Raw genomic sequence first — 18,797 nt, 5'->3', positions numbered from 1 at the left:
CAATGAGACGAGGGCCATCGCCATGCATCGCCGCTGTGTTGAACTATCGCGGTAGAATCGCGATAGACTCTTAATCCACGTATTCCGAATCGAAACATTGTGTCACGTATCATCTAATAGACTAAATTAAATATTTTTATATTCATGAAGGGCAGACTAAAAGTCCAAAATGTATACCTTAAAGAGTGAATTCATCAAAACAATAACCTTCCGGGTTAGAGGGGGACAGAATTACCTTGGGGGACAGAATTACCTGGAGGGGGACAGAATTAACAGGCCAGGGGGGACACTTTTACCTAGGTAATTCTGTCCCCCCGGACACTTTTATCGGGGGACAGAATTACCTGCCCCCCCCCCCCCTCCAATTTCCACGGCGGGCAATTTCATGATTTTGCGGTCTGGTCATTCCCCATTCCCACCACTCGTCGACACGGATTTACGCCACTGATTTTGGGCACACATCCATTATTTTAGTTTGTCTCGATCGTTTTATCGCCATGAATATTCGTGAATAGAATGGACGGTACAGTGCATCACCACGTGATGCACTCTCGTCTAATCAGGAGACAAAATTATGGGAGCGGGGATACATTTCATAATTTGGGGTAGGAAAAAAAGGAATTACAAAGATACCATGCCATCAATTCAAACTCTGGTCACTTTTTTCTGTGTTATGTTGGCCAAAACAGTCTAAGCAGTAACTTGAAGTACTTTACTTATATATATTATAAACTACCTCATTCAATGAATATACATGTATGTGCCGCCTTTAAAGCGCAGGTTGGTATGATAATTGTACATGCACATGTATCGGCTACACTAAAAGTCACGACGAAGCATATTCACTTTCTCTACTTATTGACAACACGAAAAATAAAACAGATGCATGTTCAGCTCAGAAAAAGTCTTGATCGTTTTTCTAATCTGACGGCGGTGCTAATTACGCATATTATACTCAGACACGGAAACTTAAGTCTGGCCACTTGTTTTGGGCTTTATATTTATCAGATCCTTCTTCAAAATACAATAAGACGTGACCTGCCTATGCTGATTGATGTTGCGGGGAATCGAGCTATCCATCCATTTATAAGAATGTCAATCTGCTGTAATATTGCAAGAGTCACTCGTTCACCGCACACAATAGTTAGGCCGCCATGTACGTTTGTTTGCGTTATGCCACGCTTTGATGTTCAAGATGGCGTACCCTTGATAAAGGTCTTTTGACTTATACAATTGCTAATACAAACAGCTTCACGGGCGGATCCAGCATTCAGGAAACATGGGGGTAATGTTAAGGGGATGTGTGAGGAGGTTGTGACTGCTGGGGGTCCGGGGCATGCCCCCCCCCCCCCCTCCGCCCTGAAAATTGTGAAATCTACGATGCTTTCCACGCCATTCTATAACACTATTTGAGAATATAGGAACTTTAGAATTCCTTTTATTTTCTTTGGGCCCATTTTACTGGTATCATAAATAAATCAGAAGTTCAGGGGCTGCATCCACCCCCAGATTTGGGCTTGATATAAAATAAATAGAGCGAGTGTTTCTCAAATGCTTTTTTCCGAATTACAAAATTTCAGGATAATAATTTCTCCCATACTAATTCTCTGTAGACCCAGTGACACATTAACTGCTGATACTGCTCTTCACTGGAACTTGAGTCTCGACATAGTGCATAAGAAACTGCATACACAACCAAAGTACAAATTTCTTGGGTCACGATTCCACTATTATTCCAACTGTTTTTCAACATTCCAGTCAAAACTACTTCTTTCTGGGGATGTAAACCCTAACCCAGGGCCAGTTACGCATGACTATCCCCAGGAAAATCTTGAAGGTAGTCATTGCTCAGAAACTGCTAGCAATCGTTTGGTTTATGACAGATCCTTTCTTTTGCGAGTCCAGCAGGAGAATGTTTACTTACAGTCAGCTCAGAAGCTGCCTGATGTCATATGGACAAACATTAAATCCCTTGGATTGTCACGAAAACACAGGTCCCACAGAGGTAAGCGTGCTGGGAAAAGGAAGCAACGCCAAATTCAGGTTGTGTCATCTTGCCGTGTTATGGTCACAGAGCCAACCAACTGCGCGGCGTCAATCATGAAAACCTACGATACATCCCAAAACAGGACCACAACACAAATGAACTCAATTCCAGAATTTGTGTTTGGAATGCCCACTCCCTCAGGAACAAGTCATGTTCCACATGTGACTACATTGTAGAACATGGCATAGACATCATTGCAATCACTGAGAGTTGGCTGTACGAAAATGATCCCGTTGTCATAGGTGAGTGCACTCCTCCTGGATACACTTTCCTCAGTGCAGCGAAGGAGTGGAATAGTCTGCCCTTTTCCATTCAAAATGCCAAATCTCTCGAGCAATTCAAGAAGCTGATCAAGACCAATTTATTCCACCAATAATCAATTCATTGTCTATGCTACCTGTTTTTATTATTTAACTTAAATTATTTATTTACTTTAATTGTTCATTATTTGTAAGCGCTGTGATTTAGTTTACTAAAAAGAGCGTTCTTAAATGCCGATTATTATAGGTTTTCCCGGCCAATTTCACCAAGTTTTCATTCAATTTACCGCCTGGCTCATTCGATTTAGATTGAAATTGAAAGATCACGAAGATCGGCATTCGGCAATCAAAAAGAATCATTCTATTTCACTATCCGAGCATTCTATCGCCTTTTATCTTCACTCGTCTCTATCAAAGATGCATTCATATTAAAAGTATCGCGTTGTTCATTCAATTTCGTCATAACCAGCAGTAAGGGTTGATCGAGCATTCATGTTCATTAATGGGCAAACATATTTCACATTTTGTCAAACATCTTTTAAGACTGCATACGTGTCCGTATTCCTTAGCGTAACTCATATTTGATGTCTTCAATCCGTAGATGCCTTTTTTTCTTAATTAAAGGGTATGTGCAATGAATTGTTCTCAGGTATTCTTTCTGTGCAACTTTTATGTAAAAAAACTACACATTTGACAACATTTTTTCGTAAATCTTTTTGCAAAAGTGCACTTCTTTAAACATTTCAAAGTTTCCATGCTTTTTCGGACTACCTATGAGCGCGCTGTCACTGTGATGTCATTTCAGGGAGACACTGTTCATTTTAGGGGTTTTTCTTTCAAATTTTTCATCCAAAACTTGCTAATTGAAAACATTCGTGTGAAAGCATGCATTAGCATAAAAATGGAGAGGGCAAAAAAAACACCCTTCAAAATGGAAAATAAAACTTGTGATTAAGGTTAAATGTTACACACAGATGTATTTTCAAGGTTTGCGTTGAAAACTTACTTTTGCATGGGCCCTTTGAATACGGTAAGTGTTCGGTCAGACATACGCAAGAAAACATAAATAACGCAAGAGAAGTGTTCCCGATGGTTGCCAAACACACGTGTCCCGATGTCTTGCACGTCAAAAAAGTGCCAACGTAAAGATACCCCTTGATCAAACGTTTAAACAAGTAGACAAGATCAAAAGTGAAAAATAAATTATCTTAGTCACTTTCAATTAATTATTTTGTTACATCCTGTTTCCCTCATATCAGTTAATTTGTAACATTGTAAATTTTACAGTCATCAAGAATTTATTATTTTTTTGGGGGGGGGGGATGAACCTTGGAGGAAAATGAGAAAACATATCGATTAAAACATCTTATTAATTTGAATGGCCATACGATGAAAGCGATTGCCCATAAACGAATAAGAAACGAAAGGCACGGTTATACGTTATAAGCTTATTTGAATGCGTCAACCGTCAAAAGGTTACAAAGACTTAATTTAAGACTGCTACAAATTAAGTGTTGAATGCACCAAAACGAAATAGCATGCCCAAAAATGAACACGAACATTCAGAGCAAATCTTGGCTGCCTAAAAATGAAATTGAATGAACCCAAAATGAAAAAGAAACCCAAATTTGACCACATGTGCAAAACTCACGTGAAATTGAATGGCTGATAATGAAACTGATTAGAAAAATTCGGAAATTCGCCGGGAAAACCTATATTATTATTATTATTATTAGACACACCGTACCTTCTAGCAACTTACACATAATAATTCTTCATTTTTTTATAACGAGCAAATTTCTTTCTTAAATTCGTACATACAATTTCTCTTATTCGTTTTCATGTGCTAAATTTATTTTTAACTCCTTCAAGTACACAGGAAAAAGCAACCTTGCTGTACGACTGTCCAGATTTCCCTGGAGATTTGCCTTTCTTTTTTAAAGTGTACTCCCAGGGTTTGTTTTCACTCTATAAAAGTCTTACCAATCAGCTAATTATCTACACGTACACCTTGACTAACGATTTCACCAGTATGCATTTTAAGAGCATCAGAAATATAGATTCACAAATTTTAAGAAAAAAAAGCTAATAATATTCATCAAATTTCATCCAAACTACCAAATAATTTTGAGTAGAGCCGGTATTTACAAGCATGAATATTTTCGTTTTGTTCTACGACAGAGCTACCTTTTGACGTTGAAATCATTTCACTCACTCGTCGGCAATGTAATGAGTCTGACTTAATAGCAGCCAATCACTTCAAACCTCATGCTGCAATATGCGTGCCAAGCAGTGGGGTGAATGCGCAGGATTCTGGTGCGCAAGGTAAACGGCAGGCGAGTAGTTACCAGGGTGTTCCTGTCCTTGTTACCAGGGAACTGTTCAAAAAAGAAGAATGGTGTGTTCAGGTTGTTGACATTCGAATGGATTCATTATGTCCCGTGGCATATCCAGAGGGGGGGGGGGGGGCAGGGGCACCGTGCCCCCCCCCCCCCTGAGGATTTTTTGAAAAAAAATTTTGCTCAGTAAGTATGTTTAGAGAGTTCTGACATCAACCCCAAAAAAGAAAACCAGCTAAAAAAAAAGGCATTACAAGGCGCTGTGAAAATCGGCACATATTTTCCAGTATGCATAATAAAGGTTTTGAAGAGCGCCCTCATTGGGAAGATGGTCCTCCCCCACCACTTTTTGATTTTACGGAGGCCAAGTGTCGGAAGAAAAAAAAACATGTCTACATTTCGCCGTGGATGTGCGGTTCCCCCCTCCCCCCCCCCCCCCCCCCCCCCACACACACACCCACATAATGAGCTGGATGCGCCACTGATTATGTCGTTACATAGTCAGCAAATCAACTTTTGACATTTTGATACCTTTAAACATTTCTATTAGTCATAAAGCTTAGACCCAAGTTTTGGACAAGATCGTGACCGACTGGTTCATACCACCAAATTTGGCAGATAGATTGTTATAGCCCTAGAGTAAAAATTTAAGAAGGGAAGGGTGCCTAATTTGCATAAATCGTTAATCCCTACAGTGTAATATATTTTTCCAACTTTTAATTTTTTGAAAAGTATTTTTTTTTTTTTTTTTTGAAAAGTATATTTTTGGGATTTTACTTACACATCCTTACTTCAATAACATTTGCAAAAGCATTTAAGACTGACTGAATAATAATATGAGGACATTGTAACGATCCTAAATGACTACTTTTATACTCAAAAGTTGCACTCATTAACGCTTTAATATGCAAATTAGGCACTCTTCCCAAAAGAATTTCAGGTGTCACCCCTTCTAAATTTTCTTCTTTAGCGCTATAATAATCTATCTGCCAAGTTTGGTGCTTTGAACCAGTCGGTCACGATTCCAACCGTATGCAACCTGACTATATACCTTTATTGGTGTGCCGTCTGCATCAGTCACGTTATTCCAGGACTGACCATCTTCGCTGTACGTCACTTGGTACTCCGTCACCCATTGGTCGCATGGGCTGTCTCCACGCCCCTGGGTGATCAGACCAGTGATGGTGACTGTGCCATCGAAGTCAACCTGTATCCACGGACTGATGTTATCAGTAGTTTCATCGTTACACCATGCTGCAGCGAATCCTGTACAACAACAAAAAACCTAAGATTTCTTACTGCATTCAACGATTTAGCCATGCTGCAGGAATCTGGCTCAAATTTGGACTCCGAGGTATGTTTAACAATCTTTGCCAATAATCTTTGTCTGACCCAACCCTAGATGACTAAGTTGACTAGCGTATCGTCCACGGGCGTTGTTGGCCATTTTGAAAGGGGGGGGGTGTCATCATGAAATGTGCCGACGGACCGTCACACAAAATAATTGATAATTTCCGCCCCAAAAGACCCCTTAATTAAATCCATTTCTAATTCCCCCACATCATGTATTATAATGGTTTATTATGTTGATTGCTCTGAATGGAATAAATTTTCAGTTATGTTTAAAGAGTTCCTCTGACATCAATCCCACTAAGGCCAAAACAAAAAGTCTCCGGTTTCTGGTATGCGCGCGCGTCGCCGTAGCCATGCGCGTCGGCAAAATGAAAAAGGGTTTTTTTCAATGAAAGATGATGTCTCAAAATCTCCAAACTCACTGGTTTGACAGGAATCCTGCTGCTGCACAATTTTAACGTGTTTTTAGATGGGGTTATGATCGAGAATAAGCTTTATGTGGCCTCTCTGGTCTCCCATAATATCGCCGCACCACTTTTTGGGCAAGCTCCATACCAGAAACCGGAGACTTTTTTTTGGCCTAAAGAAAACCCATTCAACAACCATTAAAATGAGCCGTGAAAATCTTCATTTGATATGTAGTATGCATAATAATGGTCACTTTTGAAGAGTGCCCCCATTTGGAAGATGGATACCAGTGATGTAGTGCCTTGATGCTAAGCCTTGGCCTTAAGGCTGCCTTAAGGCTGGATTTTAGGGCCTTGGCCTTGGCCTCGAGGCTTGAGGGCAAAAGCCTTGGCCTTGGCCTTGGCCTTGAGGGTTCAGGGCCTTGCAATTTTGAGTCAAGGCTCTTTAAGGCCCATAGATTTTTGCATTTTCCAGATAAATCTGTTCGAAATTTTGCTGTTACCATTTTAATCATATTACCATGGAGGAGGGAAGCACCCTATAGATTTGTGTGTTGGGCACACTTCCACTTTTGTAGCATCACATTTTGTTACCATTGTAGTAGATTTGATGCAACAATATTCCGTACACTTGTGGGGCTAATGAGATGATCACTTTAATTGCATATAACTATGGAATAGATCTGATTGGTTGTATAGGCCTACATGTATGTCTCCCTGATAAGTGCTAAAGATTTGCATGTATCTGTTTTAGATAATGCTGATATTTCTGAGCATGCTGGGCCAGCAAATAAAAATTTCCCAAATTAGTTTCTTGGATCCCCTTTTGTTTCACTGGGGAGAATTGTGTGTCAATATAGAAGTAAATCATTATTTTGTTTAGTTAACCATATTGAAGACCTGAACTTATACTTTAATAGATACAGTGCAGTCATAAAACGGTGTAGGCATATGCGAGCATGTTGATTGCAATTGAAAAAATGTTGTTCTTCGTAACGAGCAATTCGTGATGATAAGGGCAGATCCAGGGGGACCAAAAGGGGCCATGCCCCCCCCCCCAAAAAAACCCAACGAAACCATTTTTTTTTATGTGACGTCGTAATAAAGGCAGGCAATGAGTACACCACCATCTTTTCCTAAAAAAACAACAGTTAAAATGGTCAGAAATTGCCTCAAATCGCACCACAGAACATCTCGAATCCAAAAATTTTTCGGAGCCCTTAAGCGGGCCCCGAAGCCCAAGCCGTAATTTTTTGACCCACCTTTTTTTTGGGGGGGACCAACATTTCTTTGCCCCCCCCACATTGTGTTCTGGATCCGCCCTTGCGTGATGATGTGTCACTCATGTAACTGTAATTAGTTCTATATCATAATTAGGTCATTTCGTAAAACAGGGCCTTGGCCTTGGCCTTGGCCTTGAGGGTTAAGCCTTGGCCTTGGCCTCGACGCTTGAGGGTTAAAGCCTTGGCCTTGGCCTTGGCCTTGAGGGTCAAAGCCTTGGCCTTGGCCTTGGCCTTGAGGGTCGAAGCCTTTGCTCCAACACTGATGGATACCAGACCCAACACCCCCCCCCCCCCACCCGCTTTTTGATTTTACGGAGGGCAAGTGTCCGAAGAAAAAAAAAGGCTACATTTCGGCGCTGATGTGCAGTTGCCCCCCCCCCCCGAAATCAAAAGCCGGATACGATGCTGGTGTGTACACGCCCACGTAGGCATACCTTGTGCAGGCCCGTTCCCTGATCCCAGCGGGGGGGGGGGTCTTTATAGCTATAGTCCATCATTTGCAGCTATCCAAAAAGTGACTGACTTAATTATTGTTGAAAAAACATACTTGGTTGAAAGATTGCAAGGGGACTACACTCCCTGTGAAAATATTCTTTCTGGCAAGCTGTCATTTTGAAGGAATCAACGAAGGAATGCCTTTCATACGGTGCGTTTTAAGAAGCACCGTTAGAAATGTCCGTAGTAGTTCGTTTTTTTTAATCAGCGAAGCGCGCGCAAGCGTTGACACGATGCACACGCGCACGCCGTTGCTATAATTCGTCGGATCAGTGCGCGACTTCGCGTAGCTGCAATCGGCTCAGTGAAAACGTGTCTCGCCGGATGCTGAATTCAGGCCCATTCAAAACATGATTCAGCAACTTTTGATTTGAAATCAAGATCCTAGAATGCTGTTCTTCTCGAAATATACAGCTGAGCAGAAACTTCATCACCTTTCTTTAGATTTTGAACACTTTTGTGGCTTCAAACGAACAAAATGCACAAATTACAAATGATGGAATATACCTTAAATCCTAAAGTGAATTTCTGTTATATGCGAGCGGAGAGCGCGAAGCCCTGAAGGCGTGGGGTCCGGGGCCCACCTAAAAGTTCTGGATTGTGTGCTCTGTGGTGCAATCTGAAGCATTTCCTAGCCACTTTCCCCTGACTCTTTTATGTGTGCGGGGGTCCAGGGCCAGCCTAAAAGGTCTGGATTTTATGTTTTTTGGTGCAATCTGAAGCATTTCCTGGCCACTTTCCGCTGACTTTTTTTTAATGTACTGGCTCGTGTTTAGGGAGATGGGGGGGGGGGTCATCAAAGTTGATGTATTACATCACAAACATTACATCAAACTGAAGCTCTACACTCTTTCGAGTTTTGCCTTCTTTAACTTTAGCTTGATCCATCATGGTTTTGAGTCGTCACTTAGCCGTAGCTGTCCACCACCATATTATATGAAGCGAGCTCGCGCGGCAGCTCGTGCCGACATGACAGTCTTGACACAGTGTACAATTTTTTTTTGCCAAGGAATTCAGAACCGGATGTTCGCTTCGCAGGGTTTTGAGCAACAGTGTCTATTATTTACATTCTCAATATTTTTTCTCCTCTCTTTCTTTTCCTTCTTTCTCTGTTCTTCATTTTTTTTGCCGACAGCGCCATGATTTTACCGACGAAAATGACTAATTGGGGTTGTGACGCCCCCCTCCCCCCCCCCCCCCTGCAGCGACGCCCATGGTATCGTCGGCTGTTCAGGACCGCCTTGGTGGTTGGTCGCATTGCTGGTTACGCGTACGATAGCTGCACGCATCACAATGCGCAGCAGGGAGCCGTGACCCATATAATTTCCTGATGACATTTTGACATTTAAAACTGGTTGTTTTCGTGTGATTCTTGCGTGAACCATGCGACAACTAATTTTGGGTGTCAAAATTGTGAGTCTCAAAAATCGAGCTGTTGAGAGCTAGTTGTGAATCCGGCATGGCACAGTGTATTGCATAATGTGGACGTGCGACAAACAACATTTGTGTTGGTGCTGTGTGTATTATGTGATGCACACACGACGTGTACTGTACATTGAATGGAAACGGCGGGAAATACGTATATGTGTGCCACAAAAGTCCACCGCGTGCGATATTTGAAATAGTATAAAGAAACAACCCTAACAACATAATAATTTCGTGAATTTCAGGCCGAATATTACCCCTTGGCTAAATGGGCCAGTACCCGATTTAACTAAACGATGCGACGCGTCGCAACTCAAGTTTCGACGTGTAACACGTCGCAACTGGCGATGCGTCGTATCATCCATTAAACGAAACTTGCGATGTGTTGAAGGCGTTGTATTCAAGTGGTCATTGCCAAATAAGAAGAGTCCTTTTCTGAGCCAGTTTTATGCCTTAATCATCACATAAACAAGATTATAATACCGAGGCAGTGTGTGTAAAGTTGTAAATAGAAAATTCATTGAATAATTATGAAATAACCTTGAATATTGCAGTTATAACTTCAAAGTAGCTATACCCTCCACTGAGAGCTTGTTTTCCTTTAAAATTGCATCACACGGCCGCCATTTTATTTGACGTTTTAACAAATTTTGGGCGGAGATCCGAAAACTGATTGTTGAATATCAGATGACTATTTACTGTGAGCTGATTAAAGACATAAAATGATCACCGAGTTGTGCTATAAATACACCTACGACGTGTTTTGTGAAATGGATCGCCGGATGCATCGCAGCTGTGACGCATCGTAGAAATACAACGCATCGCAGCGCTGTGATACATCATAAGTTTATACGAAGAATTTGATGAAATCGGGTGCAGGTTATTTTGACCATCTCTCAGGGGAGGGGGGGAGGGGTAGATTCCGTCCCCCCTTAGATGTCGGCCATCAAGTGGCAAAACATTTTGAAACTCGGTACATGCATAGAACAACTTATCATGAACATATCCAAGAAATTTCATAACTAAAGGTTAAAGGGTTTTGGAATTCTGGCTAATTAATTATTCATATATGCACGAATGGTAATTCTGCTCTGCATACACTACGTTTATGGGGAAATTCAGTTTTCAGTATCACTAAAATTTGTTATGATTTTGGTAATCAAAAGATGCGCAAGCCTCGAGGCTAAAAATTCACAACAGCTCGGGTCGCAAACCTTTTTTTTTTCAAGGCTATCGCAAAAAAAGTTGAGGGGGGGGGGGTTGTGGATTCCGCCCCGGCCCCTTTAGGGTTAAACAACTGTATTTTCTTTTAAATGACTGTACGAAGTATAACGTGGTTAGTCTGAAATACAAATGCTTACCTTGAGTATTCAGTCTGGCCCTGACTGGGCCACAAACAGCTCGGTTTGTTTGCCAAATAGACGAAGCTGTGATGCTTTCATTCGAGATGCGACCATCTTCCATCCCGAGAGGTCCCCCCACAGAGCAAGAAACGTCATCTGAGGAAAAATGTGCGATTGTTTCGAGAACAGGTTTTGTACAAAATCTCATTTTATTAACAAAAAGAAGGATTATGGGTCTTTTCTGCAACCCAGAGTCTCTAGCAACAAAATGATCTTAGGATGCTAAGATGAGCGCTTGCAACGTCAATTAACATATGAAAGGTCGCCCTCTATCTTGCCCGCCCTTACAGGGACGCATTTGAGTCCCCCCATTTGCATGTCGCCGCCGCGCTATTATCGATCGGCACTACTGATGGTGGGTGCATCCATGATCGCAGAACAAAATTGAATGAATAGCACACGATTAACTTCAAAATTATGAATTTTAGTCCATACTTAGTTTGATTTCTCATATCATATTTGTGGTGTGATTGTTTTACTTCAAGAAGCTATGTCGATAAATAAAGAAAAACATCCCGGACATGTCAAAAATACTATTTTATGCACGAAATTTGGGTAGGACAAAAGTCAGAGAAAACGGTAATGTCGGACCACACACTACAGCGATATCAACATCGTGCATGAGCTGCCACGCTGGTCATTAGTCTGCTTGCGCTAATTAAAAAGCGTTTACATGTTCCAGATACATGACCATCACTCCCTCAGTCTGGCTGCCAGACACACAATTACAAAATTACAACAACGTCTGCATATGGTGCCCGACTAAATTTAGTACAAAATGTAAGGGAGCCCAGAGAGGCCCGTAAAGCTTATACATGATTGTAACCTCATGTCTGCCTCGTCTCCTTCCTAAATGTCAATTCGTTTGCATGAGTCGAGAAGACTTCTGTTCCATTATTCGTTATATGCTGTTTACGGCCATCACAATAAACGATTAAAATATTGGCAATATGTCCTACTTGTAAGTCACTAAAATATTCAAGTAAATCGCCCGGCAAAGTAGCCGATGCGGGCGATACGCTGGCACGGTACAAAACACAGAGAGGCGTGCGCACTGAGCCATGAATCCTAAAAGTACATCTCGCCCACCACATTCAGTTTGTGACAGCGCCCTTCTATTGTGTCGGCCATATTCTCAAATAGGCTAATGACGATGATGACGGCGGGCAGATTAACAGAAGGTAGATCAGGCAAATATGGTTCATCAATCTTCTATAGTATATGTAAAGGTATTGACATTAAACAAAAATAAAGTGGCATTACATTTCAGCCTTAGCCAGGCCTTCTTCAGAGGTAAAATGACAGAGGAACAAGAAACAAACATGTAGGGGACACACAAACATGCAGGGTTGGAAGGAGAATCACAAAGAGGGATGGGGGGGGGGCGACCAATCCATATCTTGCTACCACCTCTCTAAATTTTGGGGCTACATGTACAAGTTTATATTCCATTACTGAAATTAAAAAAAAAAAAAATCAATATTTTCTTGCTCCAATTGTTTTTGGAATCAGGTTTACAAGGAGGTCCAATGTAAAGTTAAAGTTGCACTTAAATATCTGTTAGTAGTCATTGCTGAAACCAAGGGGTGGTTGTGGAGTTTAGGGTCCGAGTTCCTATAACAGATGAAACATCCACCTTTAACTTTTTACTTTTGTCAAGTTTCAACATTGCAAAAAACTAGTACAAGTTATCATACTCCTAAGTTAGAGTTTCTTCATCAGATTTACACTTTATAGTAGTTTAACAATATTTTTAAAAAGATATTTAACCGTACACCGGCAAAGGGTAAATTTAAATTCTGTTAACCATAATTTTGTTTTTAATCCAACTTGTCGCAAGAGGGCCGGCACTGGCCCGATTCAGGCTTTGTATTGTGCTACCATTAAGGTTTGCCAGCACTGGACCAGCTCTGGACATGCAATGACATGTTGGCCACATTAGGCAGGTGGCCTCAATACAGTGTTTAGCCATATACAGGTGAATTAATTGTAATCTTTGAAAGCATTTAATGTTGGGATGCCGTAGAGGACATCAAGCAAGTGTTTTATGGAGTAAAATAAAGTTTGTTGTTATTGTTTGATGTAAAAAGATCAGATTTGAGCCTCCATCAGTGATGTCATGGAACAAGCCCCAAATTCCACATTAAGCTACCACCTACAAAAGTCTATCATACTTTTCTGATATTTTTTACATATGTAGGAAAAACAAATCATAGTGGCGATTAGTCCCTTGAGATGGTACCAATATGTGAAATTTCAGCCCCTGGCTCCGATGGACTAGTGTTGATTTCGATTTGTACATTGACGCTGTAGCTCAATCAGACGAAGTGTTTCAAGTATTGTGATTATCATGTTTTACTCAAGCGCCCGTTAATGAATGCAAATCTCGTGTCTGTAAAAGGGTTGATAATTGTTCCAAATGTGCATATTACAACTCGCGACACAAAGGTCAGGTCATCCACACCAGATGCGAGATGTGAGATGGCAGATGGGGAACACCTTAGTAGCGCGAATTTCACTTTAATAGTGCGCCTAGGCTCGTTTGAACGAGAGACTAATAAGTCATTCATAAGATATAAGTCGTTTACAAACCAGATAAAAAAGTCGTTTAAACAAGGTAAAATCTGTCGTTTAAAGCAGATAAATAAGTCATTTAAACGAAATAATTAATCGTTTAAACAAGATAATAAGTCGTTTAACCGAGATAATAAGCAGTTTAATTGAGATATTAAGTCGTTTAAACGAGATACTATGTCGTTTGTTTGTTTGTTGGGGTGTTGGGGCGTTTGTTTGTTTGTTTGGCAGCAATACCGGTACGCTCTACAAAAACGCAAAGCCAGGCCATGTTTTTTTTTTTGTAAATTTGCACGCTAGCGGTTTGGCGCAAAAGTCGGCCGCGCAATGATATGAAACAAGCCAAATGCGCGTCAGTATCAGATTATTATTTTCTGAGACCGGCATTTTTTAAAGGGATATTTCGTTCTCGAATGCGCCAAGTTGGGCAACAAAATTGGAAAGAGCATTTAAAAAAGGATATAAATATCGACACCATAACCATCCTTTAAGAGACAAAAGTTTGACTTTCAAAAATCGAGCTGTTGGCTGCTAGTCTTGAATTCTGCCGCACTTGTCTTACCAGTGCATCGTATTTTGCGGACGCGCGAGAAACAATATTTGCGCCGTGTGTATTATGTGCCACACACGCGCAACGAGTACCGTACATTGAATGGTCACGGCTCAGTGAAATGTCCGCCGCGTCCGATCCACGCGATGTAAACGACCGTCCCCCACCCCGTCTTTCTTTCTTTGGAACGGTAAGACATTAGAATAGTTTCCTTTCAACCAGACCTTTGAAATAGGATAAGTATTAATCAATCCAAAACATGACATTTGCGGGGATTTCAGGCCGCAATTCCCATTAAAAACGCTAAAATCCACGAATACACGAGAAAGTTGCATGCCTTATTTCAATAATTATGACTCGCCAGGGGGACTTTAATAGTTCTGATTGATTGATTGATTGATTGATTTGGTTGATTGCCATTTATATACAGTGGCATACAATAGAAGGTGTCGTGGTTTTTGTGCTCAAAATATTAAAATACATTCAACTTTACATTACAAACATTAAACTATACCACATAATTTAAGTTAATTCCCCCTTGAAATATCTCCCTATAAAAGTATTAGTCATTAACAAGACAAACGAATTATTACACTGTAATGTAACAAGTGCTTTGACTAGCCCGCCGCTGTATTTACTCGCATTTGGCTAGCGGGCTACCACTAAGCTCGAACCATTAATATGCCTACTTGGCAATCTCCCCTCCCTCCCCCCCCCCCCCCGGAGATTCGTCTGTCGACGCAGCTGTGCCCTCCAAATCCTGACTAGAAATCGCCGCCATTGGTGCGTATCCGATGGGTTACCCCAAGGGTTACCAAAACTCTGTGATGAAAAAACATAAGTTCATGGAGTAATCCGCTTTCAGGGTTTTTTTTATGTTGGCTCTGCTTTTCAGTGAACTACACAATTGAAATGTCATGGATAATTTGACTTAATTTATTTATTTTTATCGATGCCTAATTGACATTTGGGCAAGAAGACGAGGTAGAAGGCTAGCAATTAATGGTTGTGCCTCTTTTGTGTATTCTCCCGGAGTAACTGCATCATAAATGAACGAGTCTTACTTTATGATTAAATTGACGAGAGGATAAAATATTACCAGAAAGGCATTGGCAATGTTACGGTCTAAGAAACTATAGGTTTTCCCGGCTATTTAAAAACATTTTCATTCAATTTCATCAACTCTAACATTCAATTTCGTCTGAGAAAAATTTCACATGCTTAAAGAAAACCACTTAAATTAGTCATTTACCATTCAATTTCAAAGTTTGGTCACCCTCTTTAGTCACTGGGTCGAGAATATTCGACATTACAGGTCAAATTCATCTAAGCTGTTTCCGAATGGTAGCATTCAGAGATCGAATTCGTCTTATATAAATCAATTAGACGAATTTGATTCTGAATAACAAGCTAAGGTTTTGCGTAGACGAGACGAGATCGAATACTCCGGGACGAAAACGTGTAATCATTGTTTGAATTTGCTTGTATGAACTGAATTTGAAATTGTCTGACAAAAGACAAAATTAAACATTGGAAGTGCACTAAATGGATGTTGATGGACGAGTTTGAATATAGGTTTTCCCAGCGAATTTCCGAATTTTTCTAATCAGTTTCATTATCAGCCATTCAATTTCGCGCGAGTTTTGCACACCTGGTCCAATTGGGGTTTCTTTTTTATTTGGGGTTCATTCAATTTCATTTTTAGACAGCCAAGATTTTGCTGTGAATGTTCGTTTTCGTTTTGGGGCAGCCTATTTCGCTTTGGTGCATTCAAGACTTAACTTGTAGCAGTCTTAAATTAAGTCTTTGCAACCTTTTGACGGTTGACGCATTCAAATTAGCGAACATCTGTGCGCTTATAACGTATAACCATGCCAGTTTTCGTTTCTTATTCGTTTATGGGCAATCGCTTTCATCGTTTGGTCATTTAAATTAATAAGAATTTTTAATCGACATTTTTTCCTATTTTTCTCCGAGGTTCATTCCCCCCCCCCCTAAAAAAAAAACAATCTTGACGACTGTAAATTTTACAAAGTTACTTGAGGGAAACAAGATGCAACGAAATAATTAATTGAAAGGGACTAAGATAATTTCTTTTTCCTTGTTGATCTTTTCTACTTGTTGAAACGTTTGATCAAGGGGTTTTGTTACGTTGATGATTTCTTGACGTGCAAGACATCGGGACACGTAATATGTTTGGAAATGGTTGTACCATCGGGAAATCTTCTCTTGCGTTATTTCTTGAATGTTTTCTTGCGTATGTCTGACCGAACACTTACCATATTCATAGGGCCCATGCAAAGTTTTCAATGCAATACATCTTTGTGTCACATTTAACCTTATTTGCAAGTTTTATTTTCCATTTTGAGGGGCGTTTTTGGTGCCTTCTCCGTTTTTATGCTAATGCAAAGTTTCATATTCATTAGAAAACCTGTGATGGCATTCCAAGCATGATTAATGTTACACGGCTATTTCAGCAAAAAAAGTTGCTAGAATTTAGGATATTTTGCTGTCATAAATTTCTTTTATTTGGTGATTATATGTTGTGTCAGTACATGGCAGTAAGCCAATGACCAACCCTTTCCCATAAATGTTTTCAATTAGCAAATTTAGGATGAATAATTTGAAAGAAAAAAACCTAAACTGAACAGTGTCTTCCTGAAATGACATCACAGTAACAGCGTTAGTCCGGAAAAACATGGAAACTTTTAAATGCTTAAAGAAGTGGACATTTGCAATAAGATTAACCAAAAAAGTGTTGTCAAATGTGTAGTTTTCTTACATTTCACAGAGTTGCGCAAAAAGAATTCCTGAGAAAAAATTCATTGCACATACCCTTTAAGAAAGAAAGTCAATCTACGGTTTGAAGTTGTAGTGACTGCCCCTTTAACCATTACGCGGCTTAATGTAAATAACAACATTGGCGTCACATGTAAAGAACTCGCCAATCAACGCCAGCGAACATCTTTGACTGGTACCCTGTATTGTACATACATGTATATATTCGCTGGTGCGTCCACATGTGCTCTGTGTGGGTTTTTCCATGTGTTCTTTTTTTGGTGAAAAGTTACGAGTTATCGCGTTTGACATTTTTGAGCACCAATCTTCAGCAGTATTTTATCAGCGTTTATCATCGTCTTCGTGTGTTTTTCGTCAAGTCAGTAATCGTCTGTTTGTGTCCTGAACAATCCTCGTGGATAAAAACTCTATACGAACAGTGGTTCGTGCATCCGCGCCAGGAGAAATATCGCGATCGACAGAGTCAATATTCGTTCCGCGGCGAGAAGACCGAGCGTGTGGACTCGTGCCCAATTCTCGGACAAATCTCTTGGTGAGTTGACAACAGCTTTCGTACTGAGTATAACCAAAAATACCCTACATTGGTGACCCTGCACACCTGGAAAAGGTTCGCAAATTCTCTGGTCTCCCTCATCATCATTCGTGTCTCGCCCGTGGGTACACATCACACGTTGTTTTATATTTCAACTCGGCCATGCCGGACCCAGCCCCCGCCGACGGCGCCGCCCCTGAGGGCGCCCTACCACCTAAGCCAGTTCTGCACCCAGTCGCCGCGGTCAGTCTCAAACTGCCACCATTCTGGCCAAATGACCCTACTCTGTGGTTCGCGCAAGTTGAGGCCCAGTTCCTCACTCGCAACATCACAACACAGGCCACCCGTTTCGCATATGTCATTGCCTCTCTGCAGCCAGAGATAGCTCAGGAGGTCAGGGATCTTCTGATCACACCACCCACTACTGACCAGTATGACCGTCTTAAATCAGAGCTGATTCGCCGGACCTCCCTGTCGGAGCAGAAACGCCTCCACCAACTACTCATCTCGGAAGAGCTCGGAGATCGCAAACCGTCCCAGCTACTACGCCGGATGCGGCAGCTCCTCGGAGACAGTTCACTGGAGGATAAGATCTTGAAACAGCTCTTCCTGCAACGTTTGTCGACCAGTACGCAGTCTATTCTTGCCTCCATGGCTGATTCCGTAGGTATTGAACAGTTGGCTGATTTAGCTGACAAGATCGTGGAAGTTTCTCCCCCTTCAACCGCGTCAGCTGTTGGAATTGCAGCCCCCGCTCCCTATTCTCCACCACAGACCCAACTGCCGCAAGCTCATCCGGATATCCTGGTACTGCAAGACCAAATGGCCTCACTCACGCGTCAAGTCCAAGCCTTGACGACACAATTACAGCATGGACAGGCCCGTAGCCGTAGCCGTGGTCGTCCAAAATCCCGCACCTACCCTGCTGACCGCAGTCCCAGCGCCCCCGCCGGTCGGTCTGGAGACCGACAGTGCTGGTATCACTGGAAGTTTGGTAGCAAGGCAACCAAGTGCACCAGCCCGTGTTCCCGCCGTACTCCACCAGTCTCGGAAAACCCCCAAGCCAGCGGCTAGCGGCGACAAGTCAGCCTGGCAACACCATACCCAGTCGCCTCTTTTACATCACGGATAAGCAGATGGGCACACGTTTCCTGGTCGACACCGGGGCAGAAGTAAGTGTCCTTCCACATAACCCTAAACTTAAGATGCAATCTACTTCCGTTAACTTACAGGCAGTCAATGCTTCGCCTATCAAGACCTACGGAGAAAAATCTGTAACATTAGATTTTGGGTTGAGGCGTGTATTTCGTTGGGTATTCATCATTGCTGA

The 18,797-nt window shown here is 41.5% G+C and overlaps 2 protein-coding genes across 2 annotated transcripts; one reads left to right on the top strand and one right to left on the bottom strand.

Annotated features, from left to right (window-relative positions):
* Window positions 1–4,060: 4,060 nt before the first annotated feature.
* Window positions 4,061–11,073, bottom strand: LOC119731384 (lactadherin-like). The gene is made up of 3 exons (XM_038204557.1): window positions 10,971–11,073; window positions 5,698–5,912; window positions 4,061–4,685 (listed from the first exon to the last, which is right to left on the bottom strand). Exons 1-3 carry the CDS (start codon window positions 11,071–11,073, stop codon window positions 4,548–4,550), a joined length of 456 nt encoding a protein of 151 aa, XP_038060485.1. The 3' UTR covers window positions 4,061–4,547.
* Window positions 11,074–17,629: 6,556 nt separating this feature from the next.
* LOC119731383 lies at window positions 17,630–18,541 on the top strand. Its single transcript, XM_038204556.1, has one exon. It carries the CDS (start codon window positions 17,630–17,632, stop codon window positions 18,539–18,541), a length of 912 nt encoding a protein of 303 aa, XP_038060484.1.
* The last annotated feature ends 256 nt before the right edge of the window (window positions 18,542–18,797 follow it).

This window comes from Patiria miniata, unplaced genomic scaffold (genome assembly GCF_015706575.1).
Source record: "Patiria miniata isolate m_02_andy unplaced genomic scaffold, ASM1570657v1 HiC_scaffold_23, whole genome shotgun sequence".
NCBI lineage: Eukaryota > Metazoa > Echinodermata > Asteroidea > Valvatida > Asterinidae > Patiria > Patiria miniata.
The sequence above is the reverse complement of the archived record's forward strand: the minus strand, read 5'-3'. Positions and strand labels throughout refer to the sequence as shown.